General features: G+C 41.1%; 1 protein-coding gene across 4 annotated transcripts in view; it reads left to right on the top strand.

Annotated features, from left to right (window-relative positions):
• TRIP12 (thyroid hormone receptor interactor 12) overlaps positions 1 to 23,632 on the top strand; it is a 70,352-nt gene that overhangs the window by 2,013 nt on the left and 44,707 nt on the right. For all 4 annotated transcript variants that reach the window (XM_079977538.1, XM_079977537.1, XM_079977536.1 and 1 more), the window contains exon 2: positions 20,604 to 20,750. In XM_079977538.1, the coding sequence (XP_079833664.1) occupies positions 20,653 to 20,750 (98 nt within the window). In that variant the 5' untranslated portion in view covers positions 20,604 to 20,652. The remainder of the gene's footprint in view (positions 1 to 20,603; positions 20,751 to 23,632) is intronic.

Genomic DNA, 23,632 nt, shown 5'->3' with positions numbered 1-23,632 from the left:
AAATGGGGCAAGATTCTTTGCAGTGAAAAGGAGAAACCTTTCATAGCAACCCAAAATGAAGTTTTCTTCAAAACGTGTATACATAAATGTGAACAGAAATGTTGCCCTTTTGGGGGTGGGTGGGATAGTTTTTATTGCTTTTATTGCATTCAACTTATTCTGAAGAAAGGCAACCAATAACTTTGAGACTGTTTAAAAATACTGAGATAAAATAAAGCTCTTTTAAATTTAAAGATTTGTCCACAGTTATACATTCAGTCCACCAGAACCTTCAACTAACTTTATCTTTTAAAAAGGTAAACATTATTACCTTATATTATTTAAGTGCAGCTTTTAAATTACTTCTTGCCTTTCTCTAAAATTTAAGAAACCTGATGCATTGGAATTGGTCTATAAGATAAAAGGTGATGCATGTATGGAAACTAATCTCCAGCACCATCACTTATGTATCAGCAGGTGTTGTGTTGCTTCTGTTTCTGTGTTTTGATAATTTTTTTATGCCTTTCTTTCAGGTACCTCTGACTTTCCTCTATCTTTGTGTTGCACACATGCATACAGTTAAATCAGGGGTAGGCAACCTAAGGCTCGTGGGCCAGATGCGGTCCAATTGCCTTCTCAGTCCGGCCCGCGGGTGGTTCGGGAATCAGCGTGTTTTTACATGAGTAGAATGTGTGCTTTTATTTAAAATGCATCTCTGGGTTATTTGTGGGGCATATGAATTCATTCAATCCCCCCCCCCCAAAAAAAAATAGTCCGGCCCCCCACATGGTCTGAGAGATGGTGGACCAGCCCACGACTGGAAAAGATTGCTGACTCCTGAGTTAAATGCTATACAAAATAAGAGTGGCCACCAGATAGAAGGCTGTGTTTGATGCCACTTTAGATTGATTGCTAGGAGTTACATCCTCTCTTCTGTAAGAGATATGAAAGGCTGTGAAGGAAGCTGTAGAAGATCAAGGCCCTGGGGTTGTATTACAAGATAATACAAGAAAAAGATAATATGAAATAAGACGTTAGGTAGATATGGGGTGGCTTGAAAAACATGGGAAGTGTACCAAAGTTATGTTGTTCATTTACAGTAAACAATTTTAACATTGTGGAATCTAATCAATGGGGTCAACGTTATCTGCTATAGTTTTGCAGCTCTGATACTCCTGAGGGTCTTGTTACCTTGGTGTGTAAGTGATGCTGGCACCCAGGAATTAAACAATAGTTCAAGTGAGAATGAATATTTATCTACCATATGCTTTGGACTGGTATGGAGCTACATCTAACAAAAACCAGATTGTAACATGGAGCAAGGAGGAGGTTGTAAAAAGGCCCAAATGACTTGCATGCACCTGTAATTGATATAAAAAGATACCCTGAAATTGATAGCTTCCGATAAGGCTGTTAAATATCAAAGACATTTTTAAAAAGACAATTTTCATAAATAATTTTGTTTCTTTAGCTTAGAAGCAGCTATTTTAAATTAGAATTGGCAAATTTCAAGATATCTAACCTTCAGGAACCGTTGAATATATCTGGACAGCTGTGGTAGAGCAGGAACTCTGAAACTATTTAAAATGTAGGGCAGGCAAAATTGAGTTATGAGAATAAAAGCATCTCTTTTCCACACACCTGAACAAGTTTCATAACTTAATAGGCTCAGAAAAGCCTGGATGCAAGGACCTCTAACTAAACCAGCTCCATCTGGTACGTAGGCTGAGACCCTATCTGCCTGCGGACTGTCTCGCCAGAGTGGTGCATGCTCTGGTTATCTCCCGCTTGGATTACTGCAATGCACTCTACGTGGGGCTACCTTTGAAGGTGACTCGGAAACTACAACTAATCCAGAATGCGGCGGCTAGACTGGTGACTGGGAGCGGCCGCCGAGACCATATAACACCGGTCTTGAAAAACCTACATTGGCTCCCAGTATGTTTCCGAGCACAATTCAAAGTGTTGGTGCTGACCTTTAAAGCCCTAAACGGCCTCGGTCCAGTATACCTGAAGGAGTGTCTCCACCTCCATCATTCTGCCCGGACGCTGAGGTCCAGCGCCGAGGGCCTTCTGGCGGTTCCCTCATTGCGAGAAGCAAAGCTACAGGGAACCAGGCAGAGGGCCTTCTCGGTAGTGGCCCCCACACTGTGGAACGCCCTTCTAGCAGATGTCAAAGCGATAAACAACTACCTGACATTCAGAAGACATCTTAAGGCAGCCCTGTTCAGGGAAGTTTTTAACGTGTGATATTTTACTGTATTTTTGGTTTTTATGGAAGCCGCCCAGAGTGGCTGGGGAGGCCCAGCCAGATGGGCGGGGTATAAATAATAAATTATTATTATTATTATTTATTATTATTATAAATGTGAATAAAGTGTAAACCTCAAATGCCACATTTCTAGAAGAAGTTAACCTGGCTTAGAATCTGGGCCTTCATTAATGCTCTGTGCGAAAGATAAGCTGGTACCTGTGAGTTGGATCTGAATTCCAAAGCAGCATTATCTAGTCCCTGGTTAGCCCTACCAGCTTCTAATCAAGGCTCAGTAAGAATTTTTACTGCGCGTTCCGCTTGAATGAGAATTACTTATATATGTTAAGATTGCCTTTCCATAGTAGGCAAGAAATAGTGCAAGAAATAGTGAAGAACTGCTGCTGGACAATTAGCTGCTATTTAATACCTCAGTTACTTAATCACTGACTTCCTGGCAATTGAGTATATGCTGCATACCTGTGAAGCTATTAATACAAAATGATGCCGATTAGGATTCAATATCTGTCCAATCAAAAAACACTGTCAGTATTGTCGGTCCTTTAATATTATAACAACAAAAAAGATAATCAGGTTCAATAGAGTAACAAGAAAGTTGTTTTGTGACCCTATGGCTAGCTTTCAAAAATTGCCATCATTTTTATTCCATGTTTATGCATCTCTTTCCCAAGGACCTCAGTGTGGTGTACAGTATCTCCTCCATTACCCTTGCCACATCCCTGGGAAGTAGGTTAGGCTGAGTAGGAGTGGTCTAATGTTGAAGTGATCATGAATGAATGGGAATTAGAACCAGAGTCTTCCTTATCTAGTGCAACACTCTACATAACAAGGCAAAGACCTTTGCCACTGCCTACTTGTATTCGGAGATGACTGCAGCTATAAATGGGTAACTAGTACTCGATTTAGCCCCCTGGCTACTGCAGAGGAAGGGACAACCTGTTTTTCCTCTTGCTGATAAATGTTTCTGTAATTAAATAAAAATGGTAGGCTGGCATCTACCCAGTGGCATGCTTGGAATATATGACAATGAGTAAATAGGCAGTCAGTTAACCTGTTTCAGAACTTGCATGCCTGTCTTAATGCCACTTATTCTGATCATCTGTAAGTGGTTGGATTGTTTGAGCCCCTGAGCAAGGACCTGGAGAACAGAATAGCTCCTGAAAATAAATCATCTGGCATATATTTTAATTGGTGCTCAGTGAGTTCTTCACTTGCAGAATTTCTGTTGCTGGAAATTCTACTGAAATCACTTCTTACCAAGTCGACTCCAGTAATTAAGGTTTAATAATTTTTGTTCTTGTTTTAAGGTGCCATAGACTTTTGTTTTTGCTGCAAAAGGCAAACTGCTTGGCAGAGGTATTTGGAGCTAGTCTTCGGTTTGGCTGAAAGTGAGTTTCTCTGAGCTTCCTTAAATCACCTAGTTGGCCTTTTCTACTCCAACAGTACTATTAGGTCTGCCTAGGAATGTTTACTTTAGTAATAATAATAATTTATTCAGTTTACATACTGCCCTTTATCAAAAGATCAGAGGTTGATGGACAACATTAAAAACATATTTTAGAGCATAATAATAAAAACATAAAACAAAGTATAATCATAGACAGCACAGTAATAAAAATAATCATCATTACATTCCCCCCACCTTGAACAAGCCATAGATTATTTAATGGCTGAAGGCCTGGGTAAAGAGGAATGTTTTTGCCTGGTGCCTAAAGATATGTAATGATAGTGCCAGGTGAGCCTCTCTGGGGAGAGAATCCACAGATGGGGAGCCACCACAGAAAAGGCCTGTCTTCTTGTTGTCACCCTCTGAACCTCTCAGAGAAGGGAACATAGGGAAGAGTCTCGGATGACAAGCACAGTGTCCAGGTCAGTTCATATAAGGAGAGGTGGTTCTTAAGGTATTGAGGTCCTAAGCCATGTTGGGCATTTTGAATTGGGCCTGGAAACTAATCGGTAGCCAGTGCAGTCTGGCCTGGATTGGCATTATATTCTCAAACTGGTGAGCAATTTGGCCATTGAATTTTGCACCTGCTGAAGTTTTAGAACCCATTTAGACTTCATAATACCAATACATTGAGGCCCTAGGTTGTTTACTGGAGCTGTTGTGTATATAGTTTGGAAAAAAGAAAGTGTGCATTTCCAATCAATATTATTTCTTCATCTGCTGGGCTCATAACTAGTTTTCAGTTAACTTAGCATACTGTCTTGGTGAATAAAACAAAGTATAAATCAAGTTTAACTAATATTTGGTCTTCAGCTTTTCTGGTGTGTGTAGTTGCTTGCACTCCAAGCACCTCCAGCTACAAAGTAGCAAATATCCTGGGATATGAAGTGGCACTCCAACATTAAACACAGGGGTGTATCTAGGATAAGAAGTTTATTGATAAGTTTATTCCCTAATGGCTGTAGATTTTGTCCATCTGTTTGCCTGCTCAGTCACCTGGTAGTGAGTTATTGGTTCAAAGGGATGTGCTTGAGCAGGGGTAGTCAATCTTTTTATACCTACCGCCTATTAGCAAGTTGGTCTTTGACCGTAATAAATTATCTATCTGCCGCCCACTAATGCATCTTTCTTGATGGTAAAATTTCCTTACCACCCATCAGTGATCGATGGAAGTAGGATTCAGTTTGTGCCGTACAACCCCCTACTGCCCACCTAGAATCCTGAAACACCCCACTAGTGGGCGGTAGGGACCAGGTTGACAACCCCTGTGCTAGGGGCTAGAGTGGGAGTAGAAGCTGGGTAAGGGGCGGTGGGAAGCTTGCAGTTGTGATGGTCAGGAGAAAATGTAGTGGAAAAGCAAATACAGTGGTTCCTCGCAAGACGAAAAGAATCCGTTCCGCGATTCTCTTCGTCTAGCGGTTTTTTCGTCTTGCGAAGCAAGCCCATTGACAGCTTATCGGTTTAGTGGCTTTTAGCGGCTTATCGGCTTATCGAATAAGCGGCTTAGAAAAAGAGGGGGGAAAGGGGAAAAAACCCGCAGGAACTCGCAAGACATTTTCGTCTTGCGAAGCAAGCCCATAGGAAATTCGTTTTGCGAAGCACCTCCAAAACGGAAAACTCTTTCGTCTAGTGAGTTTTCCGTCTTGCGAGGCATTCGTCTTGCAGGGCACCACTGTACAGATACGGACACAAACCAGGGTAGCTGGGCCTCTGAACCCAAGCAACCTGAAATAGGATACAACAATTAGTGGTAATACAATTTTAATTATATATAATTATGGATGTGATATGAGGAGTACAACTGTATATGTACCTTTTAACTCGGATAGAATCAGCTGAGCTGTTGATAGGATTTCAGTAAATGATTAGGAGACTGATGGTGATGTACAGATATCTTGGTTCTTGAAAGATGTATCTTGCTTAACTTGTCTCATGTGTTAGACCAAGACCAGAGATCAGCTAAAGGCTCTAAAAGTGCACTGTCCACCCAACTGCTGGCTTTCTGGATGATACTATTTTTGGACATTATGTTGAGATGACCCAGGCTTATTCTTGGCTATTTCTATCAGGACAGCAAGTCTAGCTTCTTGGGGCTGGTGTGAATCCTTGGTCCTCCATTGCATTTACTTTTGTATTAAATAATATTGAGCCTTTTACATGTTCAGTTTGGGAGTCTGGGAGCTGGGGAGTTAGCATGCTCTGAACAGAGTTGCTGTCCTTTAGCTTGGGAATGTTCATGGATCCAATGCTATCACTGGAGGTTCAGGTAGCTTCAGTGACTAGGAGTGTCTTTTTCTAGCTCTGGCTGGTTCACTAGCCGTGGCCCCTCTTGGGCAGAGATGACTTGGCCTCAGTTTCCATGCTGTGGTAACATCCAGATTGAACTATTACCATGTGCTCTTCATGAGATTGCCCTTGAAGACTATTTGGAAATTTAAACGGCAACAAATGTGCAGCTCATCTAATACCTGCTTTAATACAGCTGTGCTGGTTGCCAGTTTGTTTCTGGGTCCCATTCAAAGTGCTTATGTTAGTGTTTCTAGCCCTAAATGACTTTGGCTTCAAATATTTGAAATGCTATATATGGTATGGCTACCATATACTCTCTAACATTGGTGTCAGATGAAGTTTGGTGCTCAAACTGTGCTTACAAAGTCCAAGGTTTCTCTCCTTTCCCCCATCCAATCTTCAGACATGGTGTATCTGCCAAACATACATCTTGTCACTGCTGAATCTAGATTAAGCAGCTTTGCTGAGGAGAAGGGGACTTGATTGGAAGGAAGTAAATTTAGTACATACGTGAGGTAAATACTGGAATAGGTCAGCTTGTTCAACTTTAGCATATTTGCTTCAGTATGTGCAAAGTAGAACTATGGCACAATGCCCTTTGAGAGCTGCAGATGTTAAGTATTAAGAAGTTGGGAAATACAGTAAAGTAGAGCAGTGATTCCCAAACTTTTTTCTCATGGCCACTTGAAAATATACTAAAGACCAAAAGTTCATCGAAGACTGGGGGAAATTTGTGGATTATCTGAAAAATATATGTGGTGTGAACACAACGCTAGCGGGATTTAAAGAGGCACTGTAAAAAAAGAAAATAAGTATTGTTTATGAGAAATAATAGGAGTAAGGAGGAAAAATGGCAATACGAAAGAAGGGAATGTGTAGTAAAGGTGTAACTACGGATGATTGTCAGAGACGTTGAAGGAAGTCAAAAAATAACTATGATTTGTTGTATGCGGGATTGAACGAAGAATTGGAGGGAAATTTATAAAATGTATAATAATAAAAATTATTATTAAAAAAAGAAAAAAAAGAAAATTGCTCAGGGTGTTAATGGACCACCTAATGATTTTTCTGTCCATTCCAGAAGTTGTAATGCACTGTGCTGTATGATTTTTAATAGTATTTTTGTGGTTCTTTCCCCCCTCTTTGATTGTATTTTATTACATTCCAGTTTGAATGCTAATACAATCAAGAACAATAAGCCACAATTAAAATCAATTTGAATATTTAATGTGTACACACCACAGACCAGCTTCATGAAACAAGTGTACAACTAGTGGTCCAGGGACCACCGTTTGGGAACCCTTGAGGTAGAGAAATAAATGTGTGTTTTGGTCTAGGAATATAGGACTGAAAACACTGACTGCGTATTTGAACAAAACTTGGATTACAGCTTGTGGGTTGTCAGGGGTGAGACATAGGTTGAATTTGTGTGACTTGGCTCCCAGTGGGTACAGTAGGACTAGAGGAGCAACAATATACTGGTAATCTCCTCTCTGGGAGCCTGCACACCAGTGTGGACTGCCCAAAGTATATCTTAGCGTTATGTGCAAACCAAGTCATGCCAAAGGAATTTCTCTTAAGGTATTTGCTAACAAGATTATTTTAGTTAGAGAGATGTGCTGCTTATCCATTAAACATGTGAGATTTGTTACCTATTATTATTTTTTAATTTATGAATCACCTCTTACATATGTGTTAGGGTGATTCAGAAATATCATAAACACAGCTGAAATAGTTTTTAAAACAGTACAGAAATAACTGAAGAGGGATGATCATTGTGTACTGTTTTTAAACCTAAGGCAGATAACTTTTCATCCAGTTGGAAAAGCCTGTCAAAACAAGAAGGTATTCAGTTGACTCTGGAAAGTACTGATAGTGGGCGTCTGTCTTATCCCGACAGGAATGCTGTGCCACAGAACAGGGGCAGCCACACTGAAAGCCCTGCTCTGGCCACTATGAAGTGGTCTTCTGATATATTTGGGACTTGGATGAGAAACAGTCCTACAGAATGTAGTGTAACCCTCTGGGTACATAAAAGTCAGTCTTCTCAAGTAACCTGGTCCTGAACTTTGTGACCTTATATGTTAGTGCCAAAACATGGAATTTGGACCACTAGCAGATTGACAGCCTGTAAAAAAAAAAAAAATCTCCCAAGCATGATGCTGGTGGTTGTTTGCCACCACAATAATCCTAGTCACTACATTCTGCAACTAGCAGCAGCTTTCTGGACCAACCTCAAGGGTAGCCCTCATATAGAGCATGTTACAATAATTCAGCCTTGAGGTTAATCGGGTTCACAGTATCCCAATCCAGCAATGGCCGTAATAGTCTGACCTGCTGAAACTGATAAAAGGCAGTCCTAGACACTGAGGACACTTGCACCTCCTCCAGGGAGTATTCAACCCCATCCAGATGGGCAACATATTAACTTCCCAGATCTGGGAACCACTCACTAATGGAGCCTCCATCTTGCCAGGATTGAGACTCAGTTTATTAGGTTTCATCCAAGCTAACACTGCATACAGATACCAGTCCAGGGCCTTCTTAACCATTCCAGATTCATTTGCTACAGAGACATAGAGATGTACGTATTGTTGACATCTTGCTCCATTTTTCCTAATCATGGCAACCAAAGGCTTAGCATAGCAGTAGAGACTGCATGGTGCTCTGTGGCACCCCAGAGTTTAAGAGCCAAGAAACAATCATCCAGTTCAAGATGGTTTGAGCATATAATGCCAATCTTGATCTAACTGCATGGACTGCCACTTAGTTTCTGGGCCCAATTTAAAGTGCTGGTTTTGACCTATAAAGCCTTAAATGGCTCAGGACTGTAATAACTCAAGGACTCTGTCTCCTGTATGATCCGCCCCAGACCCTGTGATCATAATCTTAGGCCCTTCTCCGTGTGCCGCCTCAGTGAGAGATCTGGAGAGCAGAAACACGAGAACAGGCCTTTCTGCTGTGGCTTCCCACTTGTGGAATGCTCTCCCCAGGGAGTGTCTACTGGTGCCTTCATTACATATCTTTAAGCATCAGGCAAAAACATTCCTCTTCTTCCAGGCCTTTAATTAGCCAATCTATGGCCTTTTAAACTTTTCAGTAATAATCTAGATCAGGAGTTGTCAACCTGGTCCCTACCGCCCACCAGTGGGCATTTCAGGATTCTAGGTGGGCTGTAGGGGGTTCTACAGTACAAGCTGAATCCTCCTTCCATCGAGCACTGGTGGGCGGTAAGAAAATTTTACCATCAAGAAAGATGCATTAGTGGACAGTAGGTATAAAAAGGTTGACTACCCCTGATCTAGAACCATCCCTTAAGGCAGTGTTTCTCAGACTTGCACCCCAGCTGTTGTCGGACTATAACTCCCATCATCCCTGACCACTGGTCCTGCTAGTTAGGGATGATGGGAGTTGAAGTCGAACAGTAGCTGGAGACCCAAGTTTGAGAAACAGTGCCTTAAGGTTAAACCATAATCATTGCAGGATAGATTCCCCATCTCATAGACTGTCTGAGGATACCATGGTCAATTGTATCAAAAGTTCATAAGAGATTGAGCAAGGGTTTACTCCCCTCCCTCTAAAGGCTGATCCAGTCTTGAACCCAGATAATTTGCTTCCTACAAGAATGTCTAAAATTGTGCTCAGTACCTTACCCTTAGGTCAGGGGTCCCTTTACCTTTACCTTACCCTTAAAGTGGGTATTTTCAACTGTTAAATGCCATGAGGTCCAAGGTGAGGTTTAAGAGTGGCCACACAGCTGCCTCCTTCAAGGTGCCAGGCACACCCCTCTCATACAAAGGCACATTCACCACACCCTGAACCCACCCAGGCTTTAATTAGCCATGACGGACAAGGGTTGTGAGGGGGAAATAGTTGAATGCATGTTCACAAACACGTTGCTAGCATCATCAGGCTGCAAAAACTGAAGCTGCTTCTAATAGTCAGTGGTCCATCAGAACTGAGCAATCCACCACTTTCCCCCCTTCTCCAAGTATTGTGATGCAATATCTTTAAAGGGCAGAGCTATATGGACATGCACAGACTTGGTGCTTTCACTTTCTTAGTAGAAAGTCTTAATGGTGCACGCATGTTCATTCTACCAAGCAGTGACCAACCTAATGTAAAATCCTAACCAGCTACGCCTGTGTCATTGTGAAAAGTGCAGGTGCATCCTGCTTGCAAGTGAGTGCGTGTGAACAGAGATAGCAGTTGGATAAGTTGAGACTGTGTGATATAATGGAGGGCAGCTGTTTTCTTAAGAGAGTTATGCGGTAGAGGGAGCAAGTGCTTATATTAGTTTGGCACTGTGTGTCTAACAGCAGGATAGGCCCGCATTACTGCTATTGAAACTGGAAGATAATATATAATAAAATAGACTACCACTTAGAAAAGGATTTTATTTTTTAAAACCGCCAATTTAATATTTGACCAATAAATTGAGTGGTGTCACAGTCTACATTTTAATAATGACATAACAGCAGGTTAGAGGAAGAAACAGGTGGTGTTCCATCCAGACTTCCCGTTGAAAATGGTCAAGTATGCATGTAAAATGTAAACCATAAATGTCATGTTAATGTTTAACATTAACATGTAGGAGTGTATTGCTGCCTGCTGCTGAAAAGTTTATCCTGCACTCCTTTCCTGCTCTTGCTGCTGCTGCACTGCAGACAAATCAAACTACAGTAGGACTTGTCATATCCCTCCAAACCCAGGTTCATGGTTTGGTTTCCCCAAGAGCAAGCCTTGGTTACCCATGGCTTGTTTGGAGAGAAACAAACCACGAGCTTTGGTTCAAGCATCCTCACAAGTCAGACTCTGATTTGTTCCCCGGCAGTATGGACAGGGCAGGCCTATAAAATAATAAGACAAAAAATAAAATAAGATTAACTTTTCACGGCACCAGCTTCTCTCCAAGCAGTGGAGCCCATGAAGGGTAATCCAGATAAGGTGCCATGGTTCTTAGTATCTGCTACAGAATTCTGTAGGACAAATGGATGTGTTCAAATGGGTTAAGTGGCCTGCCCACATAGCTGTCAATGGGGTTGGTTGGCTGCCATCCATGGAAGGTAGGAAGGCACTGCTGGGAACAGAAGCTTTGCAACTTCCCTTCCTATGACGTTTCTGCAATATACAGGCTGTCCTTCAACACATCCTTCCTGTTATAATGGCAGGCAGTTTGTTAGTCATGTGTTTAAGAAAATTAATTAGCAACACTCTTCTTAAAAAACAGTACTTACAGAGACTATGGAGACAGTTTAATGTGGCAAAGTCAGTGGGTTTTTTCTGGGGGGGGGGGGGTGCACGAGTATGCATACCCCCAAACACTTTGTGAATCTAAGTTTGGCCTCATTAAGGGGCAGTATTTCAATATGAGTAGGAATATGAGTGCCCCTAAACCTTTTTTCTACAGGAAAAAGAGCACTGAATAAAGTAAACGGGTTGTGATCTCAAATACAGTTGATAAGGGGCAAAAGAAGCTTCTTACTCCAGCTTGAGGGGTCAGAAGGGGCAGGTTGCTGCTTTAGTCACTTGACCATGTTTCTTCCCTCTAGGGCTGTGGCAGACTAAACATCTTCCCATTGTGTCTCTTCTCATAACTCAGCCAGGAGCAGTGATTGGGAAGTGAAGGGCAGTTCACTACGTAACAAGTGGAAAAATTACCACTGTTGGTTCATTCTTTTGAAACTCTCTTTTTCTGAGCATGTTTTGTTTCATAAAACTTCAGTTTTATAAATGAAAAATTTCCTTTGGATTATGTCTTTTCGCTTTACAGTAGTTCCCATGCTACTCCAATTTAGGAACAGGAAGGGGGATGAATGTATATGAACACATGTATGGACACAACACTTACTAGATGATCATGGACTGTTCAGTGTCTTTCTATTGAAGCAGCTATTGATTAATGTCTGATGCTTCCATTTAATAAGGGAAAGTTTAACCAAATGTAGTTATGGACTGGGGTATAAATAATGAGATAGGTATGTTGTGCACATGTCAGTCTCTCTAAGTAGTGAGAGATTTCAAGAGTGCCAGCATACAACTCAGGCTTAGATGAAGGACATTCTGTGTGGTTTTTGTGTGATAGATGTTTTTATTTACACACAAATAATATTGCTACCCTATTGGATCTCTCATTGTCCCCCTGCCCTGCAAGCTGGAACTTTGAATTCAGTACACAGAGCAAGTCAAGCTTGAGTCTCTTTCCAGCTCAGTTTTCTTCTTACACTTGCCCCATTGCATTCCCTCCAGACACACAGGAGAGAAGCCCCCCCTTTATTCTGCTTCTGAAAGCATCAGCTAGTAGTTTCTGTGGCAACCAGTCAGCTGAATTCTTAAGTCATGCAGAGAAATACTTAACACATAGCTAGAACTATTAACTTAACAAAGAAGCTTGTTTGATCACTTTAGCAGTTTGTCTTTCTATCCCAACCTTGGGCTTTGAGGAGACCAGAAGATGCCAACTAGGTTACCCGCCACCCCAACCCCCCCCAACCCTCTAAAACAGGAAAAGAAAACTCAGAAGCAGATAAATGCTGATCACAAAAAAATCCTATATATATACTACCATGAACATCCTAATTCCAAAAAGAATATGGGAGTAAATATTGTACAATAAAAATCTTAATGTGAATTATCAGAGTTAATTATATATTGAAGCCACAATTGATGGTGTATCCAGAGTGAATTGAGATGTAGAAGCAAGTATTTATATATATTGGAATATTGCTTTCAGTGAGCATGACCATGCTTTATCTCCAAATCCTGAATAATCTCATTGTTTATGTGATTTGTAGTGAACAAAGGCAGCCCTTTTTCTTATCCTTCAGTGGTGAGCTGAGTGGTGGCTTATAGAATAGGGAGAAAGGGTTAGCCCTGGTATAAAGTGCACATAGATTGAATCATAGAACTGTAGAGTTGGAAGGGACCACGGAGATTATCTGGTCCAACCCCCTGCAATGCAGGAATCTTTTGCCCAACATGCGGCTTGAACCCACACCTCTGAGATTAAGTGTCTCATGCCTTACCGACTGAGCTGTTGGCATCTGAGTAGGATCCATGACAATCCTCAGCACTGGCATGATGTCATGAACGCTGCTGTCGGCAGTTAAGGGCAAAAGTTTGATCTGACTCATTAACTGGGGCATTTTTTGGTTTGTTTGCTTTTTAAAAACAACTGGCCAGCTGATTAAATCTTGGCTGCCTCAAAAATGCATAAATGTTAACATTTTGCGTAGTGTAATATATGTAGTCAAAAATAAAAAGTGAGGTAGTTACATATGTCTCAGAAGAAGTGACATATTGGATATAGTAACAGAATAACACAATTATATCTCGAAAGAAATATTTTGTTGTTTTGAGCACATACGTTATTTTACTAATAGAAGAAGCATTTACTTCCTTAATTTTCTAGAGATTAAATCCCTAGAGATTCTACTCTGTTCAATTAACTGAAAGAAAGCTGCAGTAATTTTCATCTAACTAAAACACAGAACCGAACGGTTTTGGCGGGAGGAGGTGCAGAGGAGAGTGGTGGAAAGCCCCATTGTGTTAGCGGGACTTGTTGAGCTGGCCCTGCCAGAGCAACTGTTCAGTTGAATCTGGCCCAAAATCTTTGTTCCTCTGGAGCTACCTGATGTGAAAATGAAACTATAGATAAAGAAGATAAAAATGGATTTTAGCAATTTTTTCTTTTCCCCCCAACTCTTTGTACAATCTTCCCTTGATTGATATTTCTTAACTGAAATAATAATTTGGGTCCTGGTTCTGTCTTGTGCTTTCATGCACAATTGACTCAGAAGGGAGCTCAATGGAACTGACACCTAAAGTATGTAACTGAATTGCTGTTTTAATATGGGTAGCTGATTTACCTTCAGCATGGTAAAGTTAAAGGGACCCCTGACCATTAGGTCCAGTCATGGCCGACTCTGGGGTTGTGGCGCTCATCTCGCTTTATTGGCCGAGGGAGCCGGTGTACAGCTTCCGCGTCATGTGGCCAGCATGACTAAGCCGCTTCTGGTAACCAGAGAAGCGCACGGAAACGCTGTTTACTTTCCCGCCGGAGCGGTACCTATTTATCTCCTTGCACTTTAACATGCTTTCGAACTGCTAGGTTGGCAGGAGCAGGGACCGAACAATGGGAGCCTACCCCATCGCGGGGATTACCAACCTTCTGATCTGCAAGTCCTAGGCTCTGTGGTTTAACCTGCAGCGCCACACGCATCCCTTCAGCATGGTAGGTAGTACCTTTTAGATAATGGGTACTAATATTGCTCCTAGGCAGGGGCACTCTTAGGTGGCCTTTCTACTAAAATAGAGAGAGGCCTACATTTAATTTCCCATAATTCTAACTTACATTACATCCAAAGTATATAGACATTTCTAAGGGAATTTTAATTTGTACTGTACTTCAGATCTCAGCAGTTGATCATTGGTTTACTACACTGTCCAGTTTTCCCCCTCCCTTTTCTTCTCTTGCCTCATGTTTTGGTAACTCTGGCCTCTGTTGTAATTTCTGTAACTGAGATCAGAATTAAAACAAAAACTACAACTTGCTTAGCACAGTAATGAAGCATAGGATTGATCAACTGTAGCATCCCTGATGCAAATCTCTTCTGCTGCAAACTGACTTTTCCCACAATTTCAGTGAATGCCTTAGGCAAGTCATAATTCTTTCAGCCCGCCTATCTGACCTGTTGTCCTGGTTCATATGTAATGCTAAGCCCAAACTATGAACAAGCAATCATGTTTGCTTTGCTTTGTAACTCTAAGCCAAACATGGCTTAGCTCCCAGCAGCACAATAGCAGCTGCACTGTGTGGGGGAGCAAAGTGGCTGCCGTTTTCTAAATGTGCCCCCAATATGCTTGCTCATTCATGGTTAGCCATAGTTAGGTTTAGTGTCCTCTGTGAGCAGAACTTTGTAGTTGTAAATATTATTAAAAATAGCTGAAATAAAACATAGGAAACAGTTTGAACACTTTAAATGAGATAAATTAAGAATTAAGTAGGCAAATGGTGACACAAGAGTGTGGAATTACAGGGTGGCAATGTAGGCTTGCAAATAAGCCCACAAAGTCTAATAGCCCACTTTTTAACTGTTTTTTAACATGTATTATTTTTTTAAGCCATTTAAAAATGAAATTATTCTCAAACCCTTAAACTTTTTAAATTGCCCTCTAAGGTTGATGTGGTACATGGATTGTTTAGAAGCAATAGAATAAGGATTACTGTTCTGTGTTTATAAAGGATCCTGAATAGATGGAAGATAATGAAGGGGGGGGGGGAGTTACTAGTGTTTCAATCTTGTAGTAACTTCGAATAAATAGGTGCCTTTCCTTCCTCCCAAAGACCAGAAAATGTTTCTAGTCAAACTGAGTTGTGTAGCCTGTCCTTAGGTATACTTACCTAGAAATATATATATTAAAGGGTGTAACATCATGTGATCTTGACAGGTTGGTCATGTGGGAATCCGCCTTAATCTTGACAAGCAGTTCTTGTCCAAAAATAGACCTTGTCATTTCTGCCTTCTGCCTCAAAAGACCTTAGTTGAGATATCAGACATGTGCATATGTTCATAAGTATTGCATGTACTGTTGTGCTTTAATTGCTATATCATACTTATGCGTGAACGAAAGAAGACATGATAATGTTTCCTGCTTTGCAGAAGTGACTTAGATCCACCTCCTGCAGAAGCTGTATTAGAAATTGATGGTGAGAAATGAAGTTTGTGAATTCCCAGGTTATGAACTAATTCTTAAGTTTTGAAGGGACATAAATCATTAAGAAAGTTTTGGTAGCCAGAGCTATGAAAAAAGAAAATTCCTCCTTTCCTTATGTTAAGATATGTACTCATCTACATTTTTTTGTTGCAGTGTGCATGGAATCTAGTAACAGTTTCAGAATCTAGTAACTAGCATTTCAGATTCTTCTAAAAATCAAGTTTCTGCCTGTTATTCCATAGAGACATTAAATAAATAGTAGTGTTTGCAAAAGGCTTCTGTACTGCAGGGGACTAAAAAATGACTCTGCCCTTGGCACTGACAAAAAACATTCAAACTAGCATTGTATAACTAATGAGTTGCATATGCACAAACCATGCAAACACAATAAATTAAACAGGGAAACAATGTAGTTAAATCCACTAAGGATATAAGAGCAGAAATCTAGCTTGAGTTTCAGATAGCGATTTTGCAGGACTGGCAGTATCTTTTAAAACTGAAGTCAGTTTACCTAGCTAAGACAATAATAGGTGCTCACATTATAATTAAATAGCTTGTGGCCTAAACATGGTTCTCTTTTTAAGAATGGTTCAGACCTTTTTAGAAAATTAAGATTATAAAGCAAGTATAAATTAACAAAAAAACCCTCCACTGTGAGTTTAACATGTTTTGTTAAGGGCTTTCCATGTTCACGGAAACTCCAAAAATGCTAGGAAATTTTATTTAGGCAATATGTGTATGGTGTATTGTGATGTGCTATATTGTGTTTGGTTCAAGCTTCATCGCTAACTTGGAGCAGCATGTATGTCGGTGACGGAGAAGTGGAGCAAAACCCCAAATTCATTTGGTCACTGGAACAGAAACATGGAGTTCATGCAACTGAAAATATTGTGTAGGGGGTTGGACTAGATGACTTCTAAGGTCCCACCCAACTCCGTCCTTCTGTGTGGGTGGTATTGCTTGCCAGTTGGGTACTTGTAATGTGGAAGAGTAAGGTCAGTTGCATAGATTCCATGTGTCCGTTCAACTGAACAGACACATCTGGATTTAGGTATACCACATTTAATTATTAATTTTAAAAATTAATTTTTGGTTGGTTCTCTTGCCATTATACTGAAAATTTGGGGCAATTGCGAATGGATTTGTATACATTTTAATGCCTTAAACATTCATGCCAGGTGACTGATGGGATCCTCTAGTCCTGTCCTATCCAAAAATATTAAAAGCTCTACAAAAGAAGGCTTAAGCAGAACCTATTTAGTACAATGAAGCTTCTGTGTCAAACCACCCCAAAGCCATACATGTTTTATAACATTTTGGCAAGCTTATGAACAAATGAAACAGAACCTTTTGTGTGCATGTTAAATACTTGAACTGCATTACTGCAACACTTAATAAAATGTGACCAAATGGACATGGCTATGGTGCGGTTCGAATCCCTGTGGCGGGGTGCGCTCCCGCTGCTCGGTCCCAGCGCCTGCCAACCTAGCAGTTCGAAAGCACCGCCGGGTGCAAGTAGATAAATAGGGACCGCTTACCAGCGGGAAGGTAAACGGCGTTTCCGTGTGCGGCTCTGGCTCGCCAGAGCAGCGATGTCACGCTGGCCACGTGACCCGGAAGTGTCTCCGGACAGCGCTGGCCCCTGGCCTCTTAAGTGAGATGGGCGCACAACCCCAGAGTCTGTCAAGACTGGCCCGTACGGGCAGGGGTACCTTTACCTTTACCTTTATGGTGTACTCACAATAGGGTAGAACTGAGGAAACTTGAAAGAAACTGGAAGAAAGGAATTAGAATCTTGTTCAGATGGCAACTTGCTCCTGCAAGAGAGGATAAATAAGCACAAATCATTCAGATAACTGTTGGAGTGTTTTGGACAGAACATTCTTAAGATAAGGCACTAACTTCTGTTCAAACTTGTTATACCCTATAATTTGCTGTTCTATCTCACAATACGTAAATCTGTTACTGAGGACTAATACTGGTATAACAGCTGTTTCAGCCCAGAATGCTACTATATTTGTAATAATGATGCTAAATATTGATTAGTTGTAACACCTAGCCACGAGGTCTCTTACTTACATACACACACACACACACACACACACACACACACAGAGTTACAGCTTCCTCCCTATTCTTTAAACTTCCGAGCTGAAATAGTTTTGTCATTGCACAGATTCTGTATATAACTGACTGTAAAGAAATGGCACAATCTGATTCATCAGCAAAACTGGCAATTACTAAACATTAGAAAAATACTAAAAGGTGAGTTTAGAGGAATATATGATTAAATCAAAGCTAACCTTGTAGTTGTGAACTGAAAGGTGAAATTACATGAAACCGCAATAAAGGCTTAAGTAAGACTCGTGGTATTCCATAGTACAAACCAATATATTGGTATCGCTTGCATAGCATGATAGGCCAAGCTATGGCTCATCAGTTAAGTTTGGCTTAACATGTTGTCTAAAATCACACTTGCAATTAAGGTCCCTTTTCACTAACCACAGTTGGATGCCAAGGCTTGTTTTTGGCTACAGCTTGTGGTTAGTGAGGCGATACCTTAATCAGGAGCGAGCCTGACTTGGGATGATATGCTAAGTCAAGCATTGGCTTAGCTCAGCTTGCTACCAGAGCAAAAAGGATGAGTAAGGATCAAAGTGCTCTTAAGAAGAAGAGTTTTGGCTTGATATCCCGCCTTTCACTCCCCTTAAGGAGTCTCAAAACAGCTAACAATCTCCTTTCCCTTCCTCCCCCACAACAAACACTCTGAGGTGAGTGAGGCTGAGAGTCTTCAGAGAAGTGTGACTAGCCCAAGGTCACCCAGCAGCTGCATGTGGAGGAGCGGGGAAGCGAACCTGGTTCACCAGATTACAAGTCCACCACTCTTAACCACTACACAACCATGCTGGCTTAAGCCTTTTTCTGAGAGCCCACACATTTGCATGTTCCCAGTAAGCCATAGTTCACTTTACTGTGTTGAGTGTGAAAGTTTGTGCTTTTATAAGTACAAATATTTTTGAAATCAGTAAATAAAGCATGATTTTATATAAAACTAAGCATAAGCCCATGCACTACCATAAAATGTGTACTGGAATAAGGAAGACCTTGTCATGCACCTGTTCAGCAAGGATGATGCCTGTAATCTCAGTTGGGAGTGAATTCACAGACTTGGGCTTGCAACACTGAATTGATAATTTTGTCTTTTCTCCCAGAACTTTTGGCAATACAGTACCTTGTCTTTCAAAAACCACCTCACATTTAACACTCACCTCTCATTAGCAACTGAAACAAAGCCTGTATATGTAGAATAGCATTTGCCCCCATTCATCTTATTCATCTGCCCTCCTGTACTATTGAAACCAAGCTGGCAGGATCCTCTGCTCTGTCTCTGTGCTTCTGTGTTTATTGTAAAACACTATGATCTTGTACTTCAGGGGTGGGAAATCTGTGGCCCTCCAAATGTTGGATTACAAAAAAGGCCATTCCTGGCAATTGGCCATGTCAGCTGGGGCTGATGGAAGGTATATTTTCAACAAGATTGCTTACCTGGAAGTGATTTCCACTGAGTTCAATTGGGGCTACTTCTGAGTGTGTAAATGACTGCAGCATAAGCAAAAGGTATTTTCCTACCTGTTTTTTAGATAATTGTTTCCATGTTAAGTGGAAGGTGGAATACTGTGAATGGTCTAAGTATAAAATGTCATGGTCAACACACTTCTAGGACTAGCTGCTGTACGTGGAAATGGTGCAAACGTTAGATTTTTATCACCAAGGACATTGACATCGCAGTGTGGAGCTTTACTTCTGAGGTCATTAGCAAAGTAATATGTTTTCAAGCCTCACAGCCATCGTATGCATTTTTGCTCTTCATAAACCCTTAAAATGCAGTGCCACAATGTAGTTGCTGTAACATTCCCAAAGTCATTATTTATCGTTAAACATTGGACAATTTTAAATGCTATTTATTGACAGTGTATGCTGAAATCATGCCTTTGGTAAGGTCTTCCTTCCTTGCAGATTAGCCATCTTCGAGCTTCTCCCTGGCTAAGAGTGGCATATTCATCTATGGCCTTTTAAATTCGGGGGCGGCGGCGGCTAGTGGTATTGTTTTTGTTTGCTTCTATGTTATGTATTTCTCAGTTTTTATAATGTAAATCGCCCTGTAATTTTGGGATGAAGGTGGTATAGAAATTTAATAAACCAATAAACTAGTATTACAGTCTGAGCAATCTGTGCTCGTTTATACAAGCATTTGTTGAGGAATCTTGTTGAAGGAACTGTCACAAAATTAAAAGTAGTGATGTTTGTGCATTGGAGAGCAGCACATGTAAGAACTCATATATGTGATGCTCTCACAGTTCTCCCATTCCCTTAACTATGAGGGATTACTCAACAACTCTCATTTTTCTGCATGAATTAATCAGCCTATTACTGATTAAGGCTTATATTGGAACTGACTTTAACTATTCTTGGCACTAACTAGGGTTTTTGCCAGGATTTGAAGCTAGTTCCAACTGTCTAGTAATGACTCTAGTTGGCATCAATGGTGGTTGAAGCTGGGGGGTTTTCTGAGAAAGAGAATACTATGCTTCTGCAACCTAGTGATGGCCAAGAGGATATTGTGTACATAAGCCCTTTCTGATTTGGTTTAAATCTGTTGATTATTTTTTAAAAAAACACTGATTGTGTTCTCTTTCTCTTTCTATCTGCTAATGTATCCTAGCAAGCAATGCTTTAGAAACATTAATAAGTGATATTTGGTCATTGTTTGAAATGGTCATTGGTATATAATTCTGTTTTCTCTAAAATATTGTGAGGATTAATTAACCTTTATCATAATATGTAAACATTGCAACAGAGGCCAGATATTCTCATTGGGGCTCTTTTTTTGTCTTTCAGTGAATGGTAGTGTCTAGAAAGGGTATGTCCCTTCAGGAGAGAGGTGCCAATGTCCAACCGGCCTAGTAACAGTCCAGGGGGCTCACTGCGACGTTCACAAAGGAACACTGTCGGGGCCCAACCGCAAGACGACGCAGTAGGAGGAAGGTATGATTCGTTATCTGCAAGTTTCTGATCATCAGAGGTTTAACACTTGAGGGGGGATAACCCAATAAATCTTTTTCTTTATTTAGGACAGATAACTGTACTTCTCTTGCATTTATTAGTATCTCTGAAATGTCTCCTTTTGGCCTTAACAGCTAGAATTGTGAATATAAACATAAAATGCACAACCTCCTTATAAGCATTGAACTAGAATGCCTAGTTCACAGGGCTTAAGCAGATTTGGGTTTAAAGTCTTGTTCTATGGACTGAAGCTCACATGCAATCTTTTGGTTCAGGTTTTTAGTACAGATTTCTTTGGAAAAAGAGACTAAAATGGCCTGTTGTACATTTGGCTTTATCTTGCAGCAAGAGTGTAAAAACAATTTTACAGCTGAGTGTTGATTTATGCACCAGCCTCTCAGCATGGCTTTACCTTGACGCAGCAGACATAACATATGCACATAGGTATTTGGTATTGGCATCCATCTGTCTTCGAGGACAATGGAGTGCGCCTCCAGGGGTAAAGTCAAACCACTGCATTAGCAGCACTGTAGTGACCTCTCCTTTCCTTCTATGTGTATAGGAGGAGGACTTTGGAAGTTTTAATTTCAGTTTAAGCTGGTCATGGCTTCCTCTCATGTCTGAAACTAGGAGTCATGGTTGGACAATAAATATGGCCAGCCTCAAAACAAGCCGAAATCAGACCATGGGTTCTGAAGTTGACGGTTTTTTTAACTGCGTAATTGGAGTCCTTAATTTCTTGAAAGACCAAATCCCCCTCCACTGCCCAGTAACATCATTAAGATAAATAAATGGAACCTCGTTAGACTTTCATGGCCTAATCATTGTTGCTTTGTAGTAACACGGATATGGGCTTTCTCAGTGGTAGCACTGGTTTTATGGAATGTACTTTCAACCAAAATACTTGGGGCAGGGGCATCTATATTAGCTTTCCACTGGCTTTTGAAGCACTTGTTTACGCAAATATCTTGACCTGGATATTTATCTTTTAATAGTTTGTTTAACTGGTTTTTGATGCTTTGTAAACCATTTAGAAACATACCGTATTTTTCCTTCTATAACACGCAGATTTTTTCTCCTAAAAAGGAAGGGGAAATGTCTGTGCATGTTATTGAGCGAATGTGTGGTCCCTGGAGCCAATGGGTGCAAGAGGAGGCAAAAAAAAGCAGGCAAAAATCAAACCGCGCGTCTCCTAGAAGGGAAACTTGAAAAGAGGAAGCGGCTGCTTTCCGTCATTCTGCTTCAGGGTCTTACTGCCCACCCACCTCTGTTTCCTTGCTGTGTTTGCTCAAACGAAACAAAGAGCAGGGAAAGCCCCTCCCCTCCAGGCAAGCAGAGGGGAAAGCTGAAAACATGCAGAAGGGAAGAGAGAGAGAAAGCGCGCGAGCTGGCTGGCTTGGGTGGGTAAGTGAGGGAAAACTTTTGCCTTCCTTTCCTCCCTACCCCTCTCCTGCATTCTTAGCCAGCTGCTTCTCTGCACACCCCTCTCCTGCTCCTTGTCCCTTCTGTGTTTTTCCTTCCCTCCCCACTTAAAATGTGGTTAAAAAGCATGGATCCACATGGATCCTCAGGATCTTTGCATTGGGTCAGCCCAAATTCACCATCAGATCACATAGCATGTCCATGGCTACAGCCTGCCCCCCAAAAATCACGCACCCACTGTTGCCTGGGGCTGCAATGGTGCAAAAACGTGGTTACAAAACATGGATCCACATGGATCCTCACGATCTTTGCATTGGGTCAGCCCAAATTCACCATCAGAGCACATAGCATGTCCATGGCTACAGCCTGCCCCCCCCCCCAAAATCACGCACCCACTGTTGCCTGGGGCTGCAATGGTGCAAAAACGTGGTTACAAAACATGGATCCACAGGGATCCTCAGGATCTTTGCATTGGGTCAGCCCAAATTCACCATCAGAGCACATAGCATGTCCATGGCTACAGCCTGCCCCCCCCCAAAATCACGCACCCACTGTTGCCTGGGGCTGCAATGGTGCAAAAACGTGGTTACAAAACATGGATCCACAGGGATCCTCAGGATCTTTGCATTGGGTCAGCCCAAATTCACCATCAGATCACATGTCTGTGGCCACAGCATGAAGCACAAAAATGATACATCCACTGTTTCATTCAGAATGTTTTTTCCCTTGTTTTCCTCCTCTAAAAACGATGTGCGTGTTATGGTCAGGTGCGTGTTATAGAGCGAAAAATACGGTATTTTCACATTCAGGGATGCATAATAAATTTTAAATAAATTACTCTAAATCCAGAGATACAACAGCATCTTTTTAATAATTACTGTATGCCCTGTATTCTCCGCACAAAAGTTGGTGAATCTGACTTGACAGGATGTGGTATGACTAGATTTATGTTTAAACAGATGCAGCTTAATTTTCAGATATTTAATTCAAATGCTATTAACTTTAGAAATATTGAGTAACTGAACTCTCAAGTGGCCAAGATATATCAAGCAATTGGTCTGCATAATTAAGAAGGAGATGGACTCTGGTGGCTGATCATATTACTTAACCGTGCCTGGGCACATCTCCCTCAGCATTACGTCAGTTGTGCATGTGGCAGCTTGTGCTTCACTTTCTCTTCACTTATTTCTAATTTCTGTATTACACAGGGACAGTGATTCTTCTTGCCCTCTCCCCCCCCCCCCCCATTTCAAAGGGTAATGGTAAACTGTTGCCAACCACTAGCATTTCTTTATTCAGAGGAGATTAAATATACATTAAAATATCAGTCATTTAAAAACTTCCCTAAACAGGGCTGCCTTCAGATATCTTCTAAACATCAGATAGTTGTTTATTCCATTGACATCTGATTTATTTTGGTAAATAAAAATGCTAAATGTATA

Source organism: Podarcis cretensis, assembly GCF_951804945.1.
Source record: "Podarcis cretensis genome assembly, chromosome: 5".
Classification (NCBI taxonomy): Eukaryota; Metazoa; Chordata; class Lepidosauria; order Squamata; family Lacertidae; genus Podarcis; species Podarcis cretensis.
This window is presented reverse-complemented; position numbering and strand designations above follow the sequence as displayed.